The 26,653-nt window shown below is 43.8% G+C and overlaps 2 protein-coding genes across 2 annotated transcripts; both read right to left on the minus strand.

Annotated features, from left to right (window-relative positions):
- Positions 1-5,324: 5,324 nt before the first annotated feature.
- LOC119649214 lies at positions 5,325-5,872 on the minus strand. Its single transcript, XM_038051272.1, has 2 exons — positions 5,664-5,872; positions 5,325-5,614 (listed from the first exon to the last, which is right to left on the minus strand). Exons 1-2 carry the CDS (start codon positions 5,836-5,838, stop codon positions 5,385-5,387), a joined length of 405 nt encoding a protein of 134 aa, XP_037907200.1. The 5' UTR covers positions 5,839-5,872; the 3' UTR covers positions 5,325-5,384.
- Positions 5,873-17,681: 11,809 nt separating this feature from the next.
- Positions 17,682-18,364, minus strand: LOC119649665. Its single transcript, XM_038051926.1, has 3 exons — positions 18,208-18,364; positions 17,909-18,100; positions 17,682-17,844 (listed from the first exon to the last, which is right to left on the minus strand). Exons 1-3 carry the CDS (start codon positions 18,242-18,244, stop codon positions 17,753-17,755), a joined length of 321 nt encoding a protein of 106 aa, XP_037907854.1. The 5' UTR covers positions 18,245-18,364; the 3' UTR covers positions 17,682-17,752.
- Between the last annotated feature and the right edge of the window lie 8,289 nt (positions 18,365-26,653).

Below are 26,653 nucleotides of genomic sequence, written 5' to 3' on the forward strand. Positions count from 1 at the left end.
TTTATGTATGTGGGCCAAATAATGCCTCGTTGCTAGTCGCCAGGAATTGATTCGTTGTCCCACACCTCCATGTTTAACCAATTCGGCTGTAATTCCATCGGCTCCTGGTGACTTATGGTTTTTAAGCCGATGGCTTGCACTGTTCCTTCCATGCTTAGTGGTGGCAGCATTTGTCCGTCGTCTTTAGTTGGCGGGACCTCCAACTCGTCGATATTGTGACTGTTCAGCAGTTCATTAAAATACTTAACCTATCGTTCCAATACGCCCCTGTCGGAAATCAGATTTCCCTCTTTGTCTCAGCAGGATCAGTATCGAGGTGTATAAAACTTCATCTTGCTGATTTGTTGGTATAACTTGCGTGCCTGGTGCCGGTTTACTGTCTGCTGTGGGTCAACCGTATTTTTCTCAAACACGGTTATAGCGATTGACACCAAATTTGATAGAAAGGTGGGAACTGTGAACGCTCCCACATACAGTGAGTTACATCCTTTTACGTTGAATTCAAGGGGGGGGTCCCCATACATGCGAAAGGAGTGTGTAACTTTTTTTTCCACTAAATATAGTCATGCGGGGTATCAAATTATAAATATAATATTTAGTAATTGGCTGGAAACCTGTTGTAGGGGCATGAAGGTTAATGAGACTTATATTTCTAAATTTGCCTCTCAAACACAGGGTGCATAGCCTTCCGCTTATATTTTCAATGCCGATAACAGCAGGTTTCATTTTTTGGCTGACTAGAAAGTCTACTTCGAGCGCATGGTTTACAAGCTGTCTGCTATAATATGTGGTGTACTGACTTTTCTCCAGGAAACCGATCCCTATCGAGCGCATCTCTTGCAACGCTGTTACATCAGCCTTATATTGAGACAGGGCATATATACTGGGAGCGGACATTCCATGAGAAACTGCTCAAATCCTTAATCCTTTTTCGTTGCAAGGCCTAACGTTGTAAAATCCATCCTATCCAAGGCTTCGTAACGTTAATTTCCCGTGTAGGATTGTCAGCCCTACCCAATCCCCAACCTGGAGGACTAGTTGGTACAATTCGACCAGTTTTTAGGCGCATTGCATATTTTATTTTATAAAGATAGTTCCTTTGTTTGAAATATTTGATTTAAATAAAACCATTAAAAGAAAAGTTTCCGGTTATGCTAGAGATTTATTTATTTATTTCGCAAAAACGTGTTTCGGACACAACATGTGTCCTTCGTCAGTGTTGGCTTTGTACTAGTTTATTTTATTTAACTCGCTATTCTTTTATATGTAAACCCATTCAACTAATTAACCTAATATTCCATTAGCCTCTTTAATTCCTTAACTTAATTACCAGGAACAAGCTATATGAACAGTTGCCTATGTCCACAGAGGTCCACACAGATAGTCTGTGGTATCGTCTTCTTGGACTGTGTATTTTTTTTTATCATGTTCACGTTGTCCTAGGAAATGTCGTGACCACTTATCTTGTTTTTACTAACCACTTTGTTCGATCTATATATAAAATATGCTGATGCATTTCGGGTATGTGATTTTATAGACCTCGTTTTCTTCCTCCATATTTTTCGGGCTCTTTTCGATCATAAGCCAAGTTTTAAGTTGCGTATGTCTGCATGTTGGTATTGCCTCTATTTCAAATCTTCTTCCTGATCCTAGGCCACAAAGAGGTATACGGAATGCAGGATCTAACTGTTGTCTGGTCATCGAGGCTTGGCAACGACATCAATTGTTTCCTATTGTTGGCACCTGTTTCTTCTTTATAATTGCGTCTATAATGTCGGCGTTGTATCCGTTTTTTCTAGCTGTGTCTCTTATATAAGCCAGTGGTATACGGTATTTATAGCTGGTTAGGAGGATGTTCAACATTCTGTGTATTATGATGTGTGATATGTGGCTCTCCAGGTGTCAAGCCTATTGTCTATCGAGATCCTGCACGAGGTGATCCTATCATTAACAAAATGGTCCGGGTCTAGACTGGGGAGTCGAAAGACACCTCCCCCAATCTAACGTGTTATGCGAAAATTACCCATTGGATAGTTTGCAGTCGGGGGTAACTGAATGTATTCGAACGGAGTCCCACTCAGTAAGTAAATTTGACTTTATCGTGCTACATGCTGCCACATGAGGGAGATGCTTTAAAAAAATCCAAACCTGAATCCAAGACGGACATGAAAGTCCTGGGGGTTTAACGTGAGTACCTGGCGTGTAGGCATAATCCCACGGTCCTCTTCGGACACGGATTGATTCTGGGAATACAATGAGAGCCCCGCCATGACTAGCACAGCGGTCCTGAGTGCAGGCTCAACATTCATACCAGTGGATGCGATGCCTATCTAACACCTTTGCCGCAACTAAGGGGTATGGCACCCGAGTTGCACAGCGCAACTTCATGCTTAAACTCCGAGGAGCTCTGCCCGCGATGTAGGCATAACCACAACCACCATGAAACTCCCACTAGGGGGCCAACCGCAAATAACCGGGCCGAGAACACATCCTCCAGGAATTCTCCTAGAGCATATGCTCTCAGAAGGCCATCCCGGTTTCCATGGTACCAGGTAACCTCCGGTGAGGCTTCGTGGCAGAACCACTTCAGATGAATCCCTTGCAGACTCGCGTCTGATCGCCCTCTTCGAGTACTTGGGGACGGCACTCCCACCCAAGACGGACAGTAAAGTCCTTGAGGGTTTTACGTGAGCACCTGTCTGGAAGTCTTAATCCCACGGTTTTCTTAGGACACGGATTGATTATGTGACCACAATCAAAGCCCCGCTGTGACAAACAACAACGGCACCAGTCTACAGCAAGTGCAGGGCTTAGCATTCATACTGGTGGATGTAAGACCTACCTAAATCTCTACCGAACTAAGGAGTACGGCACTCGTGTTGAAACGCAACACCACGCCAAGGCCCGAAGGTCTCTTCTCGCTTGAGCATAACCAACAACCCCCATGAAACTCCCACTAGGGGGCCAACTGCAAATAACCGAGCTGTACTCACATACAACGGGAGTTCACCCGAAGTATGAGAGTCCAGTGGCTATCTCGGTTCCCATGGTATTAGTATACCCCTGGTAAGGTTTCGTGACCAATTTGCCACTTCAGATTAGTCCCTGTGCAGACTCGGGTCTGATCGCCCTAATTAGGCCTTTGGAGCATTCGCCTATTGCATCACGGCCGGCAAACCAAAGTGAGTGCAGCGTCTCCCGGTGCCACCACTATGGAGGTTCTCCTCGGCCACTTGGTTTTGGTTTGGCCGACAGGGTTGCCGCCCCGTCTTCCTCATCGCCACCTCTGAACAACCCCAAGACGGACAAAAACCCGGGTAGGTTAGGAATGGAGACATGAGCCAGGAAGCACGCCATTGGCTAGTGATGCCAAAGGCATTCGACTGGCCATACTGCTAAAATCATTTTCGAAGCAAATACTCAATCGTGAGGGGTAGGAAACATGGGGTTGCACACCGAAGATACTTCTTTGGATATACACTATAATAGTAAGGCCTATGATTACTTATGGGGCGGTTATCTAGGCGGAAAGAACATAATTCTTCACAAAAGCCAAGGAGTTACACAAACTCCAAAGACTGGCTTGCTTGTGTATCAGTGGGGCAACGAGGACATGTCCAACGGCATCCTTGGAAGTCCTTCTGGGATTAACTCCTCTGCATCTATACATCAAGGAGGCCGGTCTTCAGAATGACCAGGAGTATCCGTGAGGCGGGGAGTTTCGGGGTCATTTGTCCAAGGAAAACGTATTTTGAATCAATGGGTAAGCACACTAGCATCTTCCAAGCGGAAATATACGCCATAGACAGATATGCCTCCTTCAACCTCCAAAGGAACTATATGGGACAGAACATTGCTATTCCGACTGACAGTCAAGTGACGATCAAGAGACTTAGGTCCAACCAGGTGAATTCTAAACTGGTACGGGAATGCCTTGAGAGACTGGACAGCCTCGGTTTGCATAATAGGGTCTAGATACTCTGGGTTCCAGGCCATATTGGGTTGGAAGGCAATGAGGCAGCAGACGAACTGGCCGGGCAAGGAGCAGGGACGCCTCTGCATGAACCAGAACCCTTCTGTGGAATCGGAAACGATTGGCCACTTTGTGATCAGCAGTAGATTCAGGATTTGTCTTCTGGATGCGTGTAGCGAGAGGGGCGACATCGGCTTTCAAAGGGATCACCATCTAACGGTCGCTTGCATGTTTTGTCCAGTAGTTTCCGCAGGGTTGAAGAGCTGCGACCTCCCCAAGTTCAACATCGGCCCGATACGGTCCAGCTGTCAATCGACTGTGGGGAAACTACTCTGCTGCCCTGAATAACTTGCCTGAGGATATTGATGAGTCACCATCAAAAATGCCTTTTTCTCAGGTAGTGTGCAGGTTGTCGATCACGTCCCTAGGGGGTGTCACAATATAGGGCTGACTATGGAGTCATGGAAGAATTTATTATTGCACAGATCAGGAAAGTGGAAACTGCCGCAGAACACAATAATTTTTGAACCGTATATCGCATAATGAAAAAACTGGAAATTGGTCGCAAATCTTTTGATGGTCGTGAAAGATTTCCCAGTCGATTCGTCATCTACGACGATGAACAACTGAAGACGAGGAAGGAGTTCACCATGGCTTTTTACCGGGAATCTAATATCTTTCCCAGAGAATGCAAGAAGGAGTTGATTGTTAAGATTTCCATGAAAGGCTGTCGTTTTCAGTGCAACACTTGGAGTTATATCTCCGTGCTTCCTGTCGTCGCAGAGATAGTAGCTAAAATAATTCTGGAGAGCATCAAGGAAGTCTGATCGACGGAGTAGGCTGATTTGTGGTCTGGAGTTTAGATATCCAATTCGCCTGCTCTTTAACGATATCGAGAATTCTAAATGCCCAGAGAATGAGAAGCGCACAATCTTGGGAAAATTTCAGAGACTCGAAACGCATAGCATAAAGCAACAGCAATTGTGGGCCAGTGTTCTTGAAAGCGTGAGCGGTGAGGAGCTTAAGCAATGATATTGATACGTATATTTTTTAGTTCAGCTGGTTTATCTGTAGCCCATCGCCTTAATTTCACACGAAGTATAGTTACAGCACCCGAAGAAAAACCACAAAATTCTGACTAGGTTTTAGGCCATTCATGATGTTGTATAGAGTTTTTGTTCAAAGTGGAGGAAGTCCGACCTTGAGATCCATGTCTTCGCTTCAGCGGAGCATGAAGAGCTAACTCATAGCCAATGATAGTTATAGGAAAGGTAAATCATAGCCGGGAGCTGGGTTAAAAAGCAGTGGGCGATTAATTTGGAAAAGTTGGAAAAGTTTGGAAAAGAAACAACAATTTTCTTATTCCACTTATCTTAACAATATATTTTTCAAATTAATCCTGTTTCTATATTCATCCTTTTTCCAATTGATTCTGTAGAAAATCCCTTACAACGCGTCTTTCTTCCAAATCCAAATCATCAACATCGTCAGTCTCGTCTTCGTTTTCAGCATTGAGGCATACTCTCCTCGAAGCTTCTTGAACGCATTTGTCTAGAGGTTTATTAGACAAAACAGACTTGAGGTACTCGTCAAGAAGTTTGTCACCACATTTCAAACATTTGCAACGTCTTCTCCCTGAAACTATTTTGAAATAATTAAAAACGACCGCGGCCAGCGTCAACGTCTTTACCATTTATTGTGCGATCTCGAGTGTTGTCCAGTTCATGCTGTTCTATTTGAGTATTCAGATCGATGACGGTGATGTTTTCTTCATTTACTAGTTCAATGGAGGATTCTCCGTCGCTTCCATTGTTATTATTCAAACGGAAACTTAAAATTTCCTCATCCGAAGTTGAAATCGACATTGTGGAACGAAATCACTCAAATTGTGGTGACAGTTGGAGTAAAGGTTTCTAAACTGTAAAAATAGGGGTTCGTGGCTTGGATGTCGATGACAGTTCGCGGTAGCTTTAGTTGTTAAACAAGAAACGGAAGTGCATCATCTCCAAGATGAAAGTTCCGCGTAGTTTTTCCCGCGCGTGTGTCAAGTATAAAGTGTAAATAAAAGTTGCATTGTTTTGGTTGGTTTGCCAACAGATTATGTGTGAGAAGTCTTCAAATAATGCGTCTAAATGTGCAAAAATCGAATCCGTAATGCCGGATCCTACTGGCAGGTGTAGGTTTGTAACTGCTTGCTACAGATTTGATTGAATAAATTTTTCAGACAAACCAAAGGGAATTCGCTTGCCTGCTCAGAAAACACTAACGCGCTTGCAAAAGTGTGGATGGCGAGGTTTGATCCGCCAATTTCTGGAGGTTTGGAGTTTGCGGCAAATATGTGGAGCCGGCATTAAAGTGTATGTAGCAGCCCAGAAAGATCATTTTGATGTCGAGGCAGTACATTATCAGCAATGGCGCAACAACCAGCACTCGGTTTAAGCCACGCCTTAATGAGGAACACTAGACATTCCGCTTTTGGGCCGGGGTCTACTAATCTGATATCCTTATTAGCTACCTGGCGCCCTGCCATACACCATCGCTGCATCTGGGCAAATGTTTGCCAAGGCTTTTTTTTCTACCGTCGATATTGCCCAATAGACCTTTCCGGTAGCATAGTCTTCACCCGTATGGATTATTATTATTCTGTTAAGGGGAAGTCGCATCGCGTCCTTAAAGAACCATTGTGCTGCTTCTACTGGTTATAGTGTACTTCTTAACTATAGTATCTCAAGCAAGCCTTAACTGTTAGAAATTTTCGTATATTCTCTACTTCCAATTTTTTAACTCTGCATCTATCATAGTATTAAGTGTTCCCCCAGGTGCCCCAACCTACTGTGCACAACTGCCGGACACTATGCCAGAACATGTGTAGAGGTTTCATCACACTCCGCACAGAACCTGCAGGCAGTGTCCGTAGATATCCCTAGCTTCCTTAGGTGATCGTTAGCCGGTAGTGATCAGTGAGAATTTCCACTATGATGTATATATGTAATTCATTTTCTTGTCTGCTGAGTTTAGTATTTTTTGCCCAGGCTATCGCCCCGTACGTAATCATTGGTCTGATTATTGCAGTGTATATCCAAAGTAATATCGTCGGGGTGCAACCCCACTTTTTTCCTATTATGGACATATAAGTCATCAGAGCCCATGTAGCTGTCCGCCCAGTGTTTCCGACTTGCGTCTTCCAGAGTAATTTTTTGTCTAGCGTAATTCCCAAATATTTGACCTCTGTTTCTCGTTTCACCTCCATGACATGTAATCTTATGGCTCTCAGAAAATTTTGCCCGTCTTTGCCTACAGCTTTGTAAAGCCTAGTTGCTGCTGTGGTTTGTTCGATCCCTTCGCAGAATTCCCTATTCGGTTTTGCTCTCCTGATCGCGTTGCTATAAGCAGTCAGTGCATTTTTGTACCACGGCCAGTCCTCGGTTTGTTTTGTCCGGTTGAAGAGTCTTCGTACCTCTGTTCTCATTCTGGCCAGTTCCTATTCCATCAGGGTACATCCCTTGATGATCGCCGGGAAAGCTGGCCTCATATGCGTCAATGACGACTGTTGTTGAGGTTTTCCACAACTGTTTCTAGTTCCAGCTCGCTCCTGATGTCGCCGCCCCCTTGAACGTGAGCCATGTGGTTGCTCAGGTGCGATGCACAGGAATCCCAATCCGTTCTCCAGAGATTCCTTATTATTCTTTTTATTTGGGAGTTGCCTTCAATGTCGAATCTGATTATTCTCTGATCAGAAGCCCTACAATTCCGTTTATTAGAGTATTTCCTAGAGTTATGTCTAGGGCCTATTGTCTAGTGCTGGTCACGAATGTTGGAGTGTTCCATATGTTATATATTTCTAACTTATTGCTAAGAATAAATTCAAGAAGGAATTCACCTCTTCGATTGGTGTCGCTGCTTCCCCAGAATTTGTCATGGGTGTTGGCGTCGCAGCCAAGGAGAACGCAACGCCCTCTTTACACAGTACTTCACCAGTTGAGCGATTAGCTCCGGTGGAACCCGGACGTCGTCTGCTCGGAAGTAGCACGAGTGCTGCTCCCGGGTTCCAGTGAGACTTGGACAGCCACAAGGTCCCCGGTCAGGAACTCTGAAAGACATATATATTTTAAATTACGTTTAAGAACTATGCAAGATATTGCTTTTTCGCAAGAGGAGTTCCAAATTACCTGCACGCTTCCTTCTTGCAGACCACGAATCTGCCCCCGGTACACCCAGGGCTCCTGAGCCAGCATTATTCCATTTTTCTCCTTGGAATTTGCTCTTGCAATTACTGCAGATGGAGGTGGTGGTTTATCTGGGCTATCTCACTGTTGGCTATTGGCTCCGTTATTGTTTGGAGCTCTTCTCAACTGTCGGAGTATCACCCTCCTCCTCCGACATGGCGCTTTCATGTGCGTCGCTGTCCACCCTAAGCCCTAGAAGCTTCGCTGACTGATTCGCTTCTATGGCTCCCGAGATTTCTTCGAGGACCTCGGTATGCTTTCCATCCGATGTCTCCTCCGAGGTGTCTTTCGCTGGCTTTTCCTTGTGCGCGTGCACAGGTACGTTGTCAAATCGATAGTTGATATGACAACTGCGACGTTTGATTGCCTCCAGGAATTGGTCATCTAACCCGATCGTGAGGAGTCTACCCTTGCCCTCCACTTTGCATTCTAATTTTGAGTGATTAGCAAGTCCATGAGATCTTCCGTCTCTGTTGTTGCGGCTTTCGGGAGAAACACTGTCACCATGTGTGCTCCTGGTATATCATCCTCAGCACATGTTGACAGTTCTGCTCCTTCCCAGCCTGACAATTTAGGAACTATGGTCCTAAGTCACTCTGCAGTGTTTTCCATCGCGTGGTCCACCAGTATGTGACCTGGTCGAAAGCGTATTTCGGTCAACACAAGTTTCATAGTCCATGCTTTACACATCTGCCTAACGACAAGGTCTATGATTGTTTCCTGCTCCTCATCAGTGAGCATTTGCTCGGTAAACATTTTTGGTAGTATGGTCAGTCGAATGTCCTTGATCACACTAGCTTAGCTTATGGAGGGCTTGCTGATTTCTGTCTTCACTCCTGGCCTAGCCGGTTCAGGTGCCATTTAGCACCTGCGTCACTGTCTCCTTCCTGATGTCTGATATATTGATCTCAGCGCGTATTTTTGCTCTTTTCTGCTATTTGAGCAATACCAATGTAGATCTTGGATCTCCTGCTTGATGTCCCAACTTCTCTCGTCTTGGGTGTAATCACTTGGCTCTCAGTATTTCGGAGATGTCGATGATTTGTGTGCGGTCCCGGATTCCGTTTGTTTTTTTGTAGTTTTTTTATTTTTGTAATGTTACTAATTTGATTCCTACGAATATAGGGTTTAGGAGGTCCGCCGTGTCATAGCTCCCCGTAGCACGGTAAGGTCAAAATTACCCACTGAGACGACCAGGTATCAGTAAGGCTGCGTTCGTCAGGTACCCCCGACTGCAAACTATCCAATGAGTACGGTTCGAATGACATCCTGGATTGGGGAAGGTGTTTTTCGACTCTCAGTCTACATCCGTATCATTTTGTTAAAAGTAGGGTCACCTCGTACAGGGTATGGCTATCACCACTCGCTAACGGTCTTGGTAGACGAGAGATTCTCGCTAGCTTCAAATAGCCGTTTTAGAGTATAAAAACGCAAAAAAGAACCCGAACATAATGCGCAACGCAAGAATAATAATATTCGTTGATGGCCGACTTAAGATCGAGACTCCAGCTGCAGCCTTGTCCGCTACTGTTTTGATTTGCCCGAAAAAACTAATCTTTGAGTCAAGCGTCAGTCCAAGGTACTCAACCGTTGGTTTTTGACATGATCGCTGGTCGATATAGGATACAGCGTCGGAATGCTTTCTTTAGTGAGGATGAGCAAATCATGGTTGAAAAAAATAATCTTCGAGTCGAGCGTTTACCCAAGGTGCAAAACAGTTGGTTTCTACTCTATAATTAACTCGCCGATTGATAATGGACGGATAGCCGGGATTTACTCTTTGGTCAAGATCGATACTCAAAAAGTAAACAAGTTACAATTTCCTTATAGTCAATGATTTATTGTCATTCATGGAATACATATTTCGGTAGCCATTTGCTGCCTTCTTCAGCGGAATAGACCCAGAAATGTTCTTAACCTAAATATATACTTAATATTTTAGTCTAATTATTTTAATTACTAAATCTTGATTACCTATCCTCTCTATGGTATTAACGGAAACAGAGATGAGTGATCTATGTTCAAATGGTGGTCGTGATGCTCTTTTTCGATGAAGAAACTCTCGTAAGGGTCCAATTTGCTGTGTTTGACATTTTTGACCGTGAAGGGTTTCACTTCTATACAGTTTTACGTCCTCGGGGTATTTCGCAACTACTACCACCGCTAGGTCGTCTGCAAAACCAATCACCGTTGCCTCCTTTGGCACGCACGTTGTGTTCCACAGCAGGGACCCCAATACGGAGCCTTGGGGTAACTACTGCCGTCACAACATATTCTTTTGTTCTGTTGTCCGTTTTGTACCAAAGAGTCTTTTCGATAGGTAACACTCGATTATCCGAGCTAAGTAACCAGAGACACAGAAACAGTCAGCCAGGATGCCTTTAATCCAATCCACATCCAGCGCCACTTACCAGCGACCAATGCCTCCCGCGCCAGGTTCTTGACTGTTGTTGTTACATCGACGGTAGACCGCGCTCTGCGAAATCTACACTGCCGCTCTGATCAATCATCCGCTAGCTCGACGAACGGAAGCAGCATGTTTTCCAAGATTGTGCCAGGTGGTCTTTGGGGTTTCGGCAGAACCAACCTCTGGCTTTTCCTCTGCGCGAGAAACACTCCTTTCACCATGCACGGTTCAAATGTGCCTATAAATCATACGGACTTGATTTTAGCGGCCAAATTCAGTGCTTCGTTGTTCGGAATCCAGTTTAATTTTGGAGCCTTATTATCCCCAATTCGTCTATAGATCTCTCGTAGTTCTTCCTCGGTTGCCTCGGGGATTGAGAAGACGTTCTATTGAACCGTTGGCTAAGGTTCACTTTCTTCCTGCTGTGGGAAAAGAATTGCGATTATTTTGAGCAAGAGTCGCGGAGACCCTAGTTGGCGTGATGTTTGTCTACGAATCGTTTTCATTACAACCTGGTAAGTAGCGTCACACGGGTTCGTATTTGCCTCAAGGCACAACTGCTGGTAGCAATTCCGCTTACTTTCTCGTATAGCCTTTTAAGTCTCCTTCGAAGATCGTGGTATTTTTTCCCTGACTGACGATGCTCAGCTTTCCCTCTTATCCATTGGCTAAATCTCCTCGCTTGAAGGCACGATGCTCTCAACAGTGATATTTCTTGGTTCCGCCAGTAGTTTGGTTTCCTACTGTGATGGAACTTCCGCCGCCGCATTGTAGAGTCGCATACCTCAGTTACCCATTGACATAGCTGGCTTTTTCCAGACTTTCAGGGCTGTGGTCTCTATCGTCTAACTGCAAGCAATCTTGCACCTCCACATGCGCTAATGTGCTAATGTTGTGGATACGTTGACTACGTCTATATAAAGTCGGCTCCCGGAATGCCATTTTTTCTCGAATGCGTTGCGGTCCGCATGCCAATGTCGCCGCGTTTCCAGATGAGCCTTTCACCTACGTGGCACCATAATGGTGAAAAGCGGGCTGTGAAGAACGCCTTCTGCGTTATTGATATATGTATACACATGCGATATGTTTAGAGAATAATACCGCTACAATTCGGTCTATCTGGTCGGTATTAAGTATGCAGCGTTTCCGCAGAGTCCCGATTTCAAGGGTGACAAGTTTATTGCCGAACGCCGCGTCGACTATAGGTCCTGTCAGCAGTAAGTTTTGCTTTTGTTTATCGGAGGTGGCTTCGCAGGCTGATGTTTTCAGCTTTATCATTGAATTTATGACCGTGTCAGTTGCAACGCCACCCACGACAATATTCCGAATGCATATGCCAGTGAAGGGATAGCTAATGCATTTATAGCGCTTATTTTATTTTTCCCCGAGAGATCCGATTTCAGTACCAGCTTTACACGTCGCAGGAGTTGGGACAGCAGAGCATCTTTCAGATCACCAACACCAGTCTGTCTCGGTCATAGCTTCGATGTGGAGGTCACCAATGCTCTGTCTGGCATGCGGCTCGTGATGACTTTTCTGTCGGTTTGGAGTGGTTGGTTTAATTCAAATTTCATCCCAATATCATGGCTAAACATGTCTACTATTCGCAACAGACTTCTAAGGTGGTCATTAGTACTAGCATACAGCTTGGTGTCTTCTAAGTACATCAAGTGTGACAACTAACACTTAGCACGCAGCCCATACTTTATTGTCAAACCATGCCTGGTGAACTTTTTGTACCAGTAGTTCTGCATCCAATTCAGACCTGGGCCCCTCCAATTCTTCGAGCAGTCTAAGGCTCGTTGAACCTTTTCTTCGGTAGCATCTGCATGCCCGTCATAATGGCATGACGGGTGTCTTCGGCGATAATCCACCTCAATATCCTTTCGCTACTGTTACCGAAAACTGCATTGTTTGAAATTCACCTGAAGTTGACTTTACTCATTTCAAAGTTTCTGCGCTTCGTGATATATGATGAAACTCAACGATCAGAAAGCGGAAGTGATAGTCGATAGGTTAGACATTAAGGAAGCGGGGCAAATTCTATTTCGGGCTATGCTGTTCAAAGGAACCCATTATTCTAGGATGGTCAACGAGTGAGTGGTCCTAGAATTACGTGACATAGAACAGTAGAGGAGGAGTGCGAGCTTTTCGGGCAATCGTAGAGACCGCTGAAGCACATTGCCGGAAATCGACTGCAATGGCGCATAGGTGTGGTTGACGCACTATGTTCCACATAGAGGACTATGACAATTGCATATATAATATATTGTATAAAGAGATGCGATCGCAAACTTCTTTTTTCTACTCCTTCCTACCTTATTAATGCATCCTTTTTATACAATTCAGGATTTTACTAAACATTCGAAGTTGGAGAACACATTTAAAATCTCTTTAATATGCAACAATAATAAATTGATTTAATCCGTGAAGTTGTCCCATAAACCTCTCTACTACCAAGTGCCATTCATTTGTCCAGACTTGAACTACAATTTACTCTAAAGCAAAATACATCTGAGAAGGACATTTGTGTCAGGTACTCTCATCACGAATTGCCTCTCAATTAATTGGTGTCTTGTTGATTGAATGAGTCCTTCATCCAGGATGCTTTTGTTTTGGTGTTAATAGTATTTAACAATTCCCTTGTGAATAAACAAGGGTGTTACCATGAAATTTGCATTTAAAGCCATTTAATGTTAAGAGGACTTTATGGATTTTGATGGTGTCCTGTTTTGAAGTTCGCCTATTGAGAAGAGATATTAAATAGTTTGTTGAGACATCATTCAAGTTTGTCTTAAGTCTACATACCCAGCCTGGTTGGTTTTTGGGTGCTGGTATTTTGCTTCTACAGAATGTGCTTCTGGAAACATGGCCGAAAATTGGCTCGAATATGTATCGGAGCGCACAAACATCCTTATGCGGTCTAAACCAAAATATATGATATGGGTAGGCAGATGAAAAAGGCAGCGGTTGCTATGAACTCCAGTGGAAGAGAATTTCTAAGGAATTTCCTTTCCGAAAATATTTAGAGAACACCTAAGAAGTCCGGCGAAATCTGATGTCATCATACATTCAACAAATTCCTATTAAAAATTACACAGTAAATACACAAAGAATTGTCCTGAAGCAACTTCTCCTTCTCAATACTCAATACTACTCGGAGATAGTATGACATCCTAAACAAACGAAGCATTTTCAAGTTGGATGATTTATGTTTATTTGAGCCGCCAAGGAAGGTCGCTTCCTTCTGCATTTTTTTTGCTTCTGAATTGGGGCGGTAGAAATTATTACTTATCTACTTTCGACAAACTGGCCAACTTCACCAATATGATGGAATTTTTGGGATTTTGCAAAGCGTGCCGTGTCACACCTGCTTAATATGAAGGTTTCCATCTTCTGCATCAAGCCAAGGGAAATGAATGGCCAGACGGGGCTCTGCTCTTGGCAGCCCTTCGGCGGGTACAGCCGGTGTCTCGCTGGCGACTGTCAACGGCGGAATCTACTTGCATTACTTGAAGTTGCGGCGAAGGGGGAGAAACCCTCAGGCATTTCCTCTGTAATTGTCCAGCTCTAGCTAGATTCAGGCTACGGACACTGGGTAAATCATTCTTTGGGGACCTCACTGAGATTTTTACCTGCAGGGTGGGAGAGTTGCTTTCCTTCATGAATGCTACGGGCTGGCCCTGAAGATCTGAGCCGGCTGGACTCTGCCTCCCTGCTCTCATAACAACAGTCACGGTCTGAGGAGTTTGTGGCAAAACGCTAATTGGGCTACTAGGAGTGGCCACTGATCCCTACCTAGCCGGGTGTTGGGTAGGGCCGATAATCCTATACGGAAAACTGAAAGTACGAAGCGACAACAGGAGCCCCGGAGTTTGTTGTAAAAGATGCGCAGATAGGGACCGTTCTCCTGGAGAAGAGCCACATTACCATATATTATAGTGCCCATCTAGTAAACCATGTGCTTGGAGTAGGTTTCTAAGTAAACCAAAAAATAAAACCTGCTGTTATCAGCTTTGAAAACATAAGCGAAAGGCTATGCACTCCGCGTTTGCGAGCCAAATTTAGAAATATAAGTTCATTAACGTTCACGCCCCTGTAGACGCGACTACAGAGTCGGAAAAGGATACCTTCTACGAGGCCGCTGAGCGGACCATCGACGCCTGTCCCAAGTATGCTATCCAAATTATACTTGGAGATTTTGACATTCACGTAGTCAGCTAGATTCAAGAATGGATTTCACTTAATACTTAGGGAAAAATTCCCGTTGAAATAAAAAAGGATACTCGAAGGTAGAATACACGTTAGGTCAACTCGGCGGCAACGTTCCGCTCGTGCCTCATGGCTCGGCAGCCAGGTGTGCTGGCTTCTGTTCAGTGCCGATGAGTGCCTCCAATGTGCCATTCGCAAATCCGATGCGATTCACACATTTGATGCGCTCACTGTGGGGCGTTCATCGCCACATAGGGAAGGAGCCCAAATTCAGGCGATACGTCGGCTCCCATAGCTAACATAAGGATACCAATGATAAAGAACTCCGGATTATATAATTGGCAGAGTCGCACAAAATGGTTGTTGGAAGTACCTGGTTTGCGCGGAAAGCGGTCCACAAACACACACTGACCTATCCAGACCGGACCACTTTCAACCAAATTTGCCACGTGTTGATTGAACGCCGCCACTTCTCAGCCTTGATGAATGTCAGAACATACGGTGAGGTCAATATAGACTCTGATCACTATCTTGTTGGCATAGCGCTTCGAGTTCGAATTACAACATCACCTACAATTCTCTCTGACAATAAGGTGAGAGTGAATGCCGAAGCCATCAATAACAAAGCCCTTCGTAACACCTATAAGGGGAAAATAGATGCCGCAATAGTCGCAGCTAACAGATACCCTGGAGATGAAGCATCAACAAATGTTCTTCACAACCACCTGAAGAACATTATAATTGATACGGCCACAAACATACTTGGCCTCAGCCGCAAAAAAGCCGGAACGGTTGGTTGGATGATGAATGTAAACTAGCAACGGAACGGAAGAATGCTGTATACCGGGCAATGCCGCACTCTCAAAAAATGCGGGCTCGCACAGAGGCCTCTCACGAACTGTGTCGAGAGGAGAGGCAACTTCACAGACCACGAGGAAGCCTAGGAGAACCAGCAAGTCTGTGAACTCGAGAAGTGCAGGGAGCAACCGCACCAGGCGTGGAAGTTTTACTAACAAGTCAGCAGGATGAAGCTCGCACCTCGATGCTCATCGCCGAGACTATGAGGCAAATCTGATTTCCGACAGAATGGGCATATTGGAGCGATGGGTTGAGAACTTTGAGGATGATTGATGCTTATCAATCAAAATATCGGCGAGTTGGATGTCCCGCCAACTGAAGACGACAGAGAATTGCTTCCACCACTAAACATGGAAGAAACAGTCCGTGCAATTCATTGGCTTAAGACCATTAGTCACTAGGAGCCGATGAAATTACAACCAAATTGGTTAAATATGGAGGCGACACCAAGCTGTTCATCAACTAAGGCTTAAGGTATGGGACAGTGGATCAATGCCTGACGACTGGCAAAGTGGTATTATCTGTCAAACACATAAAAAGGGAGACATCATGGAGGGGGGGGGGGATGTCCTATTATGCGTTCTCTTTAACCTGGCCCTAGAAAGAGTGATCCGTGATGTTGAGGTAAATGCAAGGGGTACGATCCTTTTTAAGTCCACCCAGTTACTGCCCTATGGTGACGATATCGACATCATTGGAAGATCGACCCGAGACGTACAAACCGCCTCCATCTTGGGCTGTACATCAATGAAGGCGACAAGAAGAACATGGTACAACGTCAAGGCCAAAAACTAAGGAACCAACAACATCGCATTGCACTGGTTAAACGAGAACAATAAAGATAGGAGACTATAACTTTGAGACCGTTGAAAATTTCTCCTATCTACAGTCAAAAATCACAACCAGCAACAGTTATGATGATGAAATCCGCCCACGGTTGTTGGCTGCCAACAGAGCCTATTTCAGCTTACAAAAACTGTTTCGCTCGAAACGTCTCACTATAGGGTCAAAGCTCTTACTGTACAAGACAATGATCTTGCCAGTCCTTATGTATTCCTCGGAGGCCTGAGTTCTTAGCAAGGAAAATTGTGAACTCTTGGCCCCCTTCCAGAGAAGTATTATCTGGAAAACTTTAGGCCCCCCACATGGGGATGGACAATTTCACAGCCTGTATAAAGATTAAATCTTTGAGCGACACCACGATCGTCTGGTTGTGGATAAAATCCGGCTCGAGAGGTTGCGGTGGGTGGATCACTTAATCCGTATGGGCGAAGATAATTCAGCCCGGAAAGGCTAATATCTATGGTAGAAAAAGAAGACCTGACAGATCTTGGTTCGGATGGAGCGAAGGCGTTGTTCAGGATGCCAGACAGCCTTTAGGTATATCGAACTCGTGGACTTCGGCGCCAAACCGTGGTGTCTGGAGTTCTTGACTAAGGCAGGCCTAGATCGGATACCGGTTGTTGCGCCGTTGATGATGATTCTTTCCATAAAATTTACTCTTTGCCATCCCGTCAGTGGTTGATGCGGCTTTACTGTTAATCTGATCTAATATTTCGGTGAGGTTTACCAGCTTTAGATAGTAGCACCAGCTTCTGCCGTTTCTACAATACAGGAAAGATTCTCTGTTGCATATGCTTTGAATTTTCATACACCTTGTCTAGGCTTCACTGGAAGTTTAGGCCCTTATTTCGTATGCTGTCTAGATTCGAAGCTTTGCTGTTCCAATTCTGTTCAAAATTTTCAATAGATCATTTCCAGCCCTTTGTAACTCTATGTCATTTTCTTCGGCATTAAGGTAAGGTAATTAAAGGGTAGGATCCCAAGAAAATACCCACTGGGTCCATGAGGGAACAAGTTCTGGCATAATACACTTTTCAGGTTATCCTAGGAGATACCATGTTGGAGACCAAGGGTTGATTGTCCCGTTACTGGAAATGTTGTATACGCAAGAGTGGAAGGAGGGGGACTAGAAATTATGTATGATTTAGCAAAAATTCTCACATAATATTGAATATAGAATATCTTTTTATCAGAACGAAATTGCCCATCAAAGTGAAAGAGACAAAATATTGTTTATACAGCGGTAATCCTTGATGTAATTTGTTTAGGGTCCTCAAGCTTCAAATTCTTATTCAAACACTTCTCCATGTCAACTTTCTGCAACTCTGTAAGATAGATCCGGGGATTAGCTCTATTGAATCGCAAAGGCAGCTAATTAGCGAAACTTACCAGTTTTCGATTTACAATTGAACAGCATCAAATCACAGAAGTTCTGGAATATCTGGAAATTGTTTTTTCCAACACCAACAGCACAGATTGGCATCCTCTCCTTGGTACACTTGAAATCACAAATCCCATTCGCAATCCATCCGCTGCCATTTTCTGCATCAGTTGCTACCGGGCTACCACGAACGTAAATCACTAAATCGGATATTATTAATATTATTACAGTGAAAGGAACACGGAATGATACATATTGAGGATAACGGCCAGAATAAATCCATCTAAATTGATATGTAGCAACTCACAGGATATAAGTATTGAAAGAATAATGGAAGATTTCATTTTCCCGGAGTTATGGCGTCGGAGACCTCGTTTATGCTTGAACAAATAACGCAGGCTGGAAACAGATTGCTGGACGAGCTTACAGCTGGAGCAACAATGGCAAACTTGGAAGAGTGGCAAGTGTTTAAATATTTATGAGTAAACAATATGGAATGCTTTATCAACATCACAGTTGGATACTAGACACCTCAGGGTGTCCTGCAGTGGTTGAATGCACACATGTGTACTTAAAATTTGTATCTTTTTAGGGTTTGGGTGATGGGTAAACAGATACGAGTAGAAGGTTAATGCCATGGTTTAAATATTTTATGAAGTAGGACAGGAGAACAATAGGTTAGTTTCGTAAGTGGTTTATGGATTTGAACTTCTTCCATAAAGAGCTTGGAGTGTTAAGAGAGTTCTTCAGTATAAATGGATTACTTCTTTGAATAAGTGTTACTAGTCACGTTCTATTACCGAAAATTGCTTCTAATCTCATAGCAGAAGTCTAGTCACAAACCAATTCCATTCACTGGTTTCCTGCCTCGCGTGCTCAATATAAATATCCATTATGAAATCGCTTCTATGACCGAAAATATCCTGAAATCGTGCCATGAACTTCCCCGTCCACGCATGGTACAATCTCGATAATTAAATAAATTTCCACTCGAATACGTATAACAATGGCAAATTGTATCTTCGGCCGACCGAAAACACTAGAAATAGGTTAACCAAAAATAAGGTCTCACCTATCTTAACAAATTGTTATCATTAATTACATTCAACCGCAATGTCCGATACTCCTGGCTTTTATCGTTTTCCCAACCGTTTGTTGTCGTTGTTTTTCCACTATCGCGGTTCTATGACCTTACCTCAACGCAAAACCATATGTACGAGTCATACATGCCTAGATACAAATATCTTACGTAAATGTTTGTAACTAAAAGTTCGTAAAATGTATTTAAATGTAAACGGAAGTAGAGGTCGTAAAATTTGTCGAGTTAAGTCATTTAAATTTATTGGTGAACGATAAGTGGTTTCCAAGAGATTACACTGAAGGTCCTTTTTCCGCGAAACATTGCAACTGAAATGAAATATGTATTGTTTACCTAGTATGCCTGGTAAAGCTGGTGGCTTGTTTAGGCTACACTTGCATTGTGATGGGTGATTTATACCATGAAATTTAAATTAAGTTTTGGAAAACGCTACAGATACATCCATCTGCACGTGTGCATTCTGAAGTAACATTGAATGTGGTGGTTTTGGGGCAGTGCAAAGATTGGTATCAACATTTGCTTTCCTGCCTTTGTAGGGTACAAGTATTTCTCTGGGAGTTCATTCTATAGTAGAGAAGGATTAGTAGCATTATCATGTCAAGTTGATTCTAGTCTAGGCGCTGTGTCACACTGTTTTATTCTTTATGTGAAACGACACGGAAGGCACTTATTCGGCCTTCATGGGTGATTTTGAAATGAAGCATGAATTTTCTTATCCTGTGAGTTGGAAATTGAGGATTCACTCACAGTATTCCTAGTTTGCCATGACTAGTTACTAAAAGGGATAGGGATTTGAGTGCCAGAAATTTCGAAATGAAGGCACTACTGAAGCATTATCCTGACTTCGGAAAAGGACCGAGTATACGGTCATGAACTGTAGAGAAGCAAAAATGAGTTTTTGAAATGTACACATGGTTTGGAATGCATGGGAGCCCTTTCGGTGCAGCCTGAACATGCCATAACCAAGGGAGATGAGATGTTGGAGCATAGGACTCATGTGGTTTAAAACTGTGGTGTACCTTCTAGTAAAAAAAATGGATAAAATTCTGGTGCCGGATCGATGTTAATGAGATGGGTAGTTCAAGCCTTCATAACTTGCGGCTGTGAAGTGTAGATCTTGGTTGGAGAACATGAAGCAGCTTCTCTACTTTCTGCGGCACGTAGCTCTGAATAGTGCATTCCACCCTGCAACGAAGTGGTTACCCTTTCTTAATGTATGATCTATCCACTGCCATTTCCGCCTTCTAATCAACATGCCTACTGATATTCGTTCGAGATTGTGTCGGGCCAAGGTACCCTTATTGCCCGGCGAAGATAAGTGTGAACGAACGATTGGTGCGACTTTCCGTATAGCAGTAAAAAAAATGTTGGTGTGAACATCCTCAATTTGCTGTTACTCATGAGATATGCATTTCCAGCAAAAAAGGGACAAAACGTTTCTAGCACTATCTCTGCTCCGAGTAACATAAATTCGGTTCATCGTCAGCAGAAACAGCGCTACCAAGGTATCCAAATGGACCAAGGCCTACAGTGTTATGTCTGTTAATGAAGATAGGAAGTGTTCTATGTTAGATCGAGAAACTTCGTGTTGTTAAAAAATTATAGGACAAACGGTTTCGTGTTGTTGCTATTTAGTTTTGATTTGACCATGATTGCTTCTTTCTTCCAATCCGGCGCCATTTGGCTAAGCTTCACGACACGATGAAGAGCAATGAAGTGGTGACCCGAAGTTCGCATGATTCGCAAGGCGAAACGAATGTTCTTTTCGGAATGTTATGATTATCTTCTTCTTCCACTCCTCCTCCCTAAGAGTTCAGCTTTAAACGACATACGGATAAGTGGAATTTTCAATTTTGCAAAAACTATAGAGCTGCAAGAACAGTTCGGCGGGGAGGTTGTCAAACAGTCCTCCTTATAACTTTTGAGTTGTTAGTGTATGAAGAGCCCACCGTTAACTTTTTGATCGGCCCATCGAAAGTCTTGTGAAATTCTGTCGTGATGCGGGGTACGGCGCTGAAGTAATAATAAAGCTCCTTTGGTCTTGGTGTATTAGCCTCTAGTTCCTTAGGTTTGTCGATCTGCATCCAAGTTTCCGCAGTCGAGTAGATCCTATGGAGCCCTTTTGAGGCATGACCTAAAACAGTACTTTCGATGATGATCCAATGCTCATCAATTCAGACCTTCGAAAAGCTGTTCAAGATGTCCGTTGCCCGGTTGGAAATGTAGCTCCCCTACTGACGAACGATAGTTGACCATCTTAATCCGTAGGTGCACGCGCATGTTGCTGCAACATTAACTTTTGGAGTTCAGTCGAGTTCAAGGCGAGCGTAGCGGCATGGGGACCGGCTCGTGGGCGGACAGCTGATCAACGGCCGGTGGGATTTCAAAATTTCATTGTTTGTGCCGGAGCCGTATAGTGTGGAGTTAGATGTAATTTAGTGGTCTCCCGAATTTCAGCTTTGGGCAGAAGTAATATACTGCCTTGAGGAATGATTTCATCCTCGTAATAGGTAATTTATATAGGCCGAGAATTGGATAACGCTGGGAATCGGAAAGGAAGTTAATGGAAAAAGCAATGATTGTCGTGGAGGCGAAGTCGGAAGGTCAGGGAATTAGTTTGTTGAGATAGCGGTGCAAAGGTTTGGATGTTATAACGACGTTAAGTTTTGGTAAATTTGTGCATGGGCATGGGGCAGCAGGATAAAAAGCTGCAGAAAACATAGTCTGCCAAGAGGGCTTGTGTTGAAGTTTCAGTTTCGAGCTGCGGGAGACCTTCCCCATTGAGTGTGCGACATCCATAGAAGATCGCATTTGTGACCTCTAAGAATTTCTGGTCTGAGTTTGTGCAAAACATTTTCCTTTTCGGGTGTCCGTCGCTGGGAGGACCCCTGGGAAGAAAATTAGTAGTATTTCCGTATACATATTTTTTTTCTTCCATCTTTTGAGTCAAGCAATTTCCGTATTAAATAGAAAGAAACAAAACAAGAACAGATACACGCCACGCCGAGCTCGGAGTGTAATCAACGTGTAAATTTTTTTGCTATGATTTCATTTTTCTTTTATATATTTTTTTGATAGCATTTCCCATGAATATACCATGAATTTGAGCTAATTTTTGTTTTATTTGAGGATTTCATCCCTCTCTCTTCCTCTTTGACCTCCGCAAAGCCTTAATAGCTTAATGCTCTAAATAATGGCCTGCGGATATCAAGGAGGGAATCTCAAGGGCCGCATCTCAATAACTATCTGAGGTAGAATAAACAATGATCGGGGCTGTGACCCGTCGTGGATATTCCCTCTCGATCATAGCACTCGGGTGCAGTCGAGCCGTTCTTTTTATTTTCCAAGTTTAGCTCGCGTTCTGTTTTTTTTTTCGTTAGGCCGTCGCGAATTCCTTTGTTTTTTGTCTATTTTTAGATCCAGTGCGGAACCATCCATCGGTATAGGCACCTTAATTTTGTGCTAATGACACGTGAGGAATCAAAGCGCTCAAGGGATCCCCCCCACACTCCCAAACCTGGCTAGCACAGAGGCGTGTAAGGATGTGTCAGCCGAGCACTTTGATGGAGCTTCAGTCTTTGCGGGCGGAACTTCACGATCAATTTCGCCGACTTTTTAGGTTTCTGGGATAGCTTTTTTTTTTAGGTTGTCTTCGGCTACTCAGGATTATCGTTTGATCAGTGTATTTCCTTTAGGTTCATCATAATCGGATAGCCGCCTCATCCCAGTTATGTACTGTACTCCCACGCGTTTCGATCACTTGTTACTCGTGGATTATTTAGGCGTAACTGAGTGGCTTGGCTGGTTTCAGTTTGGGCGTCGATGCTCTCTGTCCCTGCAAGTAGATGCGGATATAAGCCGCAAGCAAAGGTAAACATCGCGATGCGGGCGTCCGTCCTAAAACTATTACTTACAACGATGTGGTCTGTGTGATTAAATAGATCTACGTTGTCGTTCAGTTGAAACAAGACTAACTGCAGGCTTTGTTCTCGAGTAATGTACGCTAAATGCCGAAGCTGGAACCTACAGACGTTCCTACCGTTATCGTTACCGTAGTTTCCTCATCTGAGCAAGATTTCATAACATCCTACCTTGTCTTTCAAATCACCCATCACGATCACGATGTCGCCTGAACCACACTGAAGTTTTCGTTGGTATGTGATTGTATTGTAATATTGAGACATTCCTCATTCTGGAGCAGAATATTGCATCAATATTCTGTTTGGTACCGGTTCAGGGGCCATAGGAATTCGGCTTGCTGATGAAGTTAGTATTAATAAGTATCCTAAGAGCGAAAGGAATGCACTCCAGAGTGGCTCCATTTTATTACCATCAGCTTAAGCATGTCCAGGCTATCCTGCAATAAATTTGACTGAAGTTGGGGAAAGTGGGCATTCTGGAGGGCCTCGATACTGTCGCTCAGAAGCGTATGTCCCTTTTAGTCATCTTTTATGAAGAAAAGGGAATACTTTGAGTGAAGTTTTAACGCGTGGCTCATAGAAGAGTCACTACTTCACCGTTTCGTCAACTTCCCTAGGTAACGATCCCTCCGTATTTTTGCTCAAGCCATACCGTAATATTGGGAATGGGCCTGTTTTTTCAGCAAGTATTCCAATTTTCCTCTCCATATGTTTTGCATGGCACAGCATAGTCATTTCTCTCGCCAGAGTGTATACTGAGATCATGCCCGCCACTCGCCAGTACTGCCTCTTCTGATGTGGCTTAGAATCTTGCCTGCAAACCCTCACAGTCATCAGTCGGTAAACCGAATTCATCTGTTTTCGGCTTTGAGAGTCTGCAAGTCCTTGCCCTCACACAGGTCACGCTCCACTTCGGTTAAAAGCAGCAATCTTTCAGAGTGCTTCGGCCTACCAAAATTCCGCACCATTTTCGCAAGTGTCGCAGTGGCTACTTTTTGACACGTATACCCTAGGTGCTTTCTAAAGTTCAGTATACCGCTAACAGTTATACTCAGATATTCAATAGCCGGTTTAGAGATAATTGTATGTCCACCGACTACTACATTGTTAGTGTTCCTCTTTCTGTGGTTCATTATTAAGACGGAAACGGAAGCGTTCCTCATACATCAGGCTTATCCTGGGCGTTTCCCGCTACGACTGCTTCGTCGTGTAGACATCAATTCCTCACTTTGTTGTAACAACTACAGGTAGATTTTTCGCGAAACGGATAATCGTATCCTTTTCAGGGACGGGAAGAGCAAGCACTCAATTATACATGACATTCCACAGCAGGGTAGAACCATACCCTGTGGTACCCCTGCTGCGACGATGTACTCTCTGAGAGGCAATTCTTCACTAGATTTATGTCAATTTATGACCAGTTATGTCTGCCAATGCATTTTTAATTCGGTGTCAGTTCCCGGGGTTGAATACGTTTTTGACATCCATTGCCAACATGGCATAGAAGCCACCAGAATTTAGCGCATATTTTGCTAGGCTCAACGCTGTGCTTATTAAATTCATCGTAGGGTGGGCGCGTCGAAACCTATATTGTCGTTGCCACAGGCTATTAGCGCTTTCAAAGCTGGGCAACAGTCCGTTGTAGATGACTCTCCTCATCATTTTCCCCATTATATCCAAGAGGTCTTTCGAACGATATAATGCTTGATTTTCAGGAGGCTTATTGGATTTGGGAAGCAAAACCACCTTTCGCTTCTTCCCATGCGTAGAGAATATTCGAAAAGGTTGGCGAAATGGTCGGGTGAATGCTCTATTAGGGATGCCATTCAAACCTGAGGCCATACTGTCTCCCCAGTTTCTCCTCTCCCGTGTTTTGAATAGGTGTTACTTGTTTTGCCTGGTTCACTCTTTCGGGTGACACCTTCACTTCTCTTTCATCGTGGGCTTTTCCGCATGCCAACTTGATACTTCTTATCCGCATATTCCGATGAATATTTCACTGATAAATTCGCAACCCCATGAGGCAGCTCTCAATTACGGTTTCGCAGAACACGACATGACTGCGAATTTTATTGACCGTAAATCCGCCAACATACGCAGAGGTGAGGCAGCGTTGGCAAGAAACCGTAAAACTGTCTTCGCCTTATATTTTTGAAGTTTGGATGCTAAGCCCTAAGAGGGAGTAAGTTGCTTTGGCCCAAAGTATGGACGGATTTACGCTCAATATAATTCGCAGTCATGTCGTGTTCTGAGAATTATCTAAAGGAGCATTTAACATCTGCGAGCCGCTTCGGTCATACTGGTCCCAGGGCAGAGGTGATGTAGCGTCTGACGGTTTGGCTCTGCCCTGGTAAGAAACCGTAGAGCCGTCTTCCCCTAATATCCCCTTTGATGTTTGGGATGATATCGATAGCTTCGTGTTTGAATTCTTCAGCACTATCTCCAGGAGAAGGATTGCATTTGGGTTGATTTTATACAAGCGTGGCGCACCTCTAGGATTTCCCTGATCAGCATATCACTGGAGAGAATAAGGATGTGATACTACCTGCAACTGGAGCTCATCACTACCAAACCCAAACACCGGAAGAATAGTATACTGTAGATTTCGCTAAATGATATTATGTCCAATGGACTGACCATTCAATATGAATTGCTGACTATTCAGCAATTCCCCCCTTTCCGTCTACCAAAATTGACCGATATCCAGAAGATGTATAAGCGGATATTAATATATCCTGAGGACAGAGTGTACCAACTTATCATTTGGAGGAATGATAGCAGCCAGCCGCTAAAATGCCAGTACCACATACGGCACTCGAGAATCAAGAAGTGAATCTGGACCTTGACAATGAAACTTCCAAATCAGTAAGGGTTCTAGGACTGACATGGGCACCAAGGACTGATCAATTTTGGGTTAAGACGAATTTGAATGTCGTCGGATTTAGATTTGGTGTGAATATTTGATCCTCTTTGTATACTTTCACCGGTAATTATCCCTGTAAAAATATTTGTCTAGCAATTGTGGTAACAAAAAGTATCTTGGGACGAGCCACTCTCTGATGAATTACAAACAACTTGGACAACATTTCCCAATAATCTGGATATACTCAAGGATTCACAGTTACGGCGGCGTATTTTCTGTGCAGAGAAGCCAAAAATGATACGAGAAGTTATATGGGGTACCAGGTTATATTCGCTCTACGATGCCTTACGGGAAAGTCAGCGTTACTTTGTGCACAATCTCGGGTGGCTCCGCAATTGGAATTATGCGCTGGGGTATTGAGTACACAATAGCTAATGTTTTTCTGGACTGATAGTGAGATAGTTTTGAGCAGGACTAATTCTTCATCATATTCTTTTGTTGGCAATAGAGTGACGAAAGTCCAGGAATTATTACTTATTGTACAGTCGAGGCATATAGGATCAACCGATAATCCGGCAGAACTGTATAATGAGGGCTAGCTCGAAGTAATCTAGCATCACACTGCTTGTGCTTTTTGAAACCATTTTTCTTGCATGTATGCCCCGCTATCATTCCTAAGGATCCTTTCCTGGGGTAGACTCAGAAGAGAAAGGACGAAAGTAACAAACGGCGATAATGGCAACAGAAATTAGAATAGTGGACTTTGCATATAAGGTTAATCATGGAAATTTTTTTAGGACATCGCAACATATAACTGCATACCCACTTGGATTTACCAATCACGTCAAACTGATCGTCCCCGATCAATTTA

This window comes from Hermetia illucens, chromosome 2, assembly GCF_905115235.1.
Source record: "Hermetia illucens chromosome 2, iHerIll2.2.curated.20191125, whole genome shotgun sequence".
Taxonomy (NCBI): domain Eukaryota; kingdom Metazoa; phylum Arthropoda; class Insecta; order Diptera; family Stratiomyidae; genus Hermetia; species Hermetia illucens.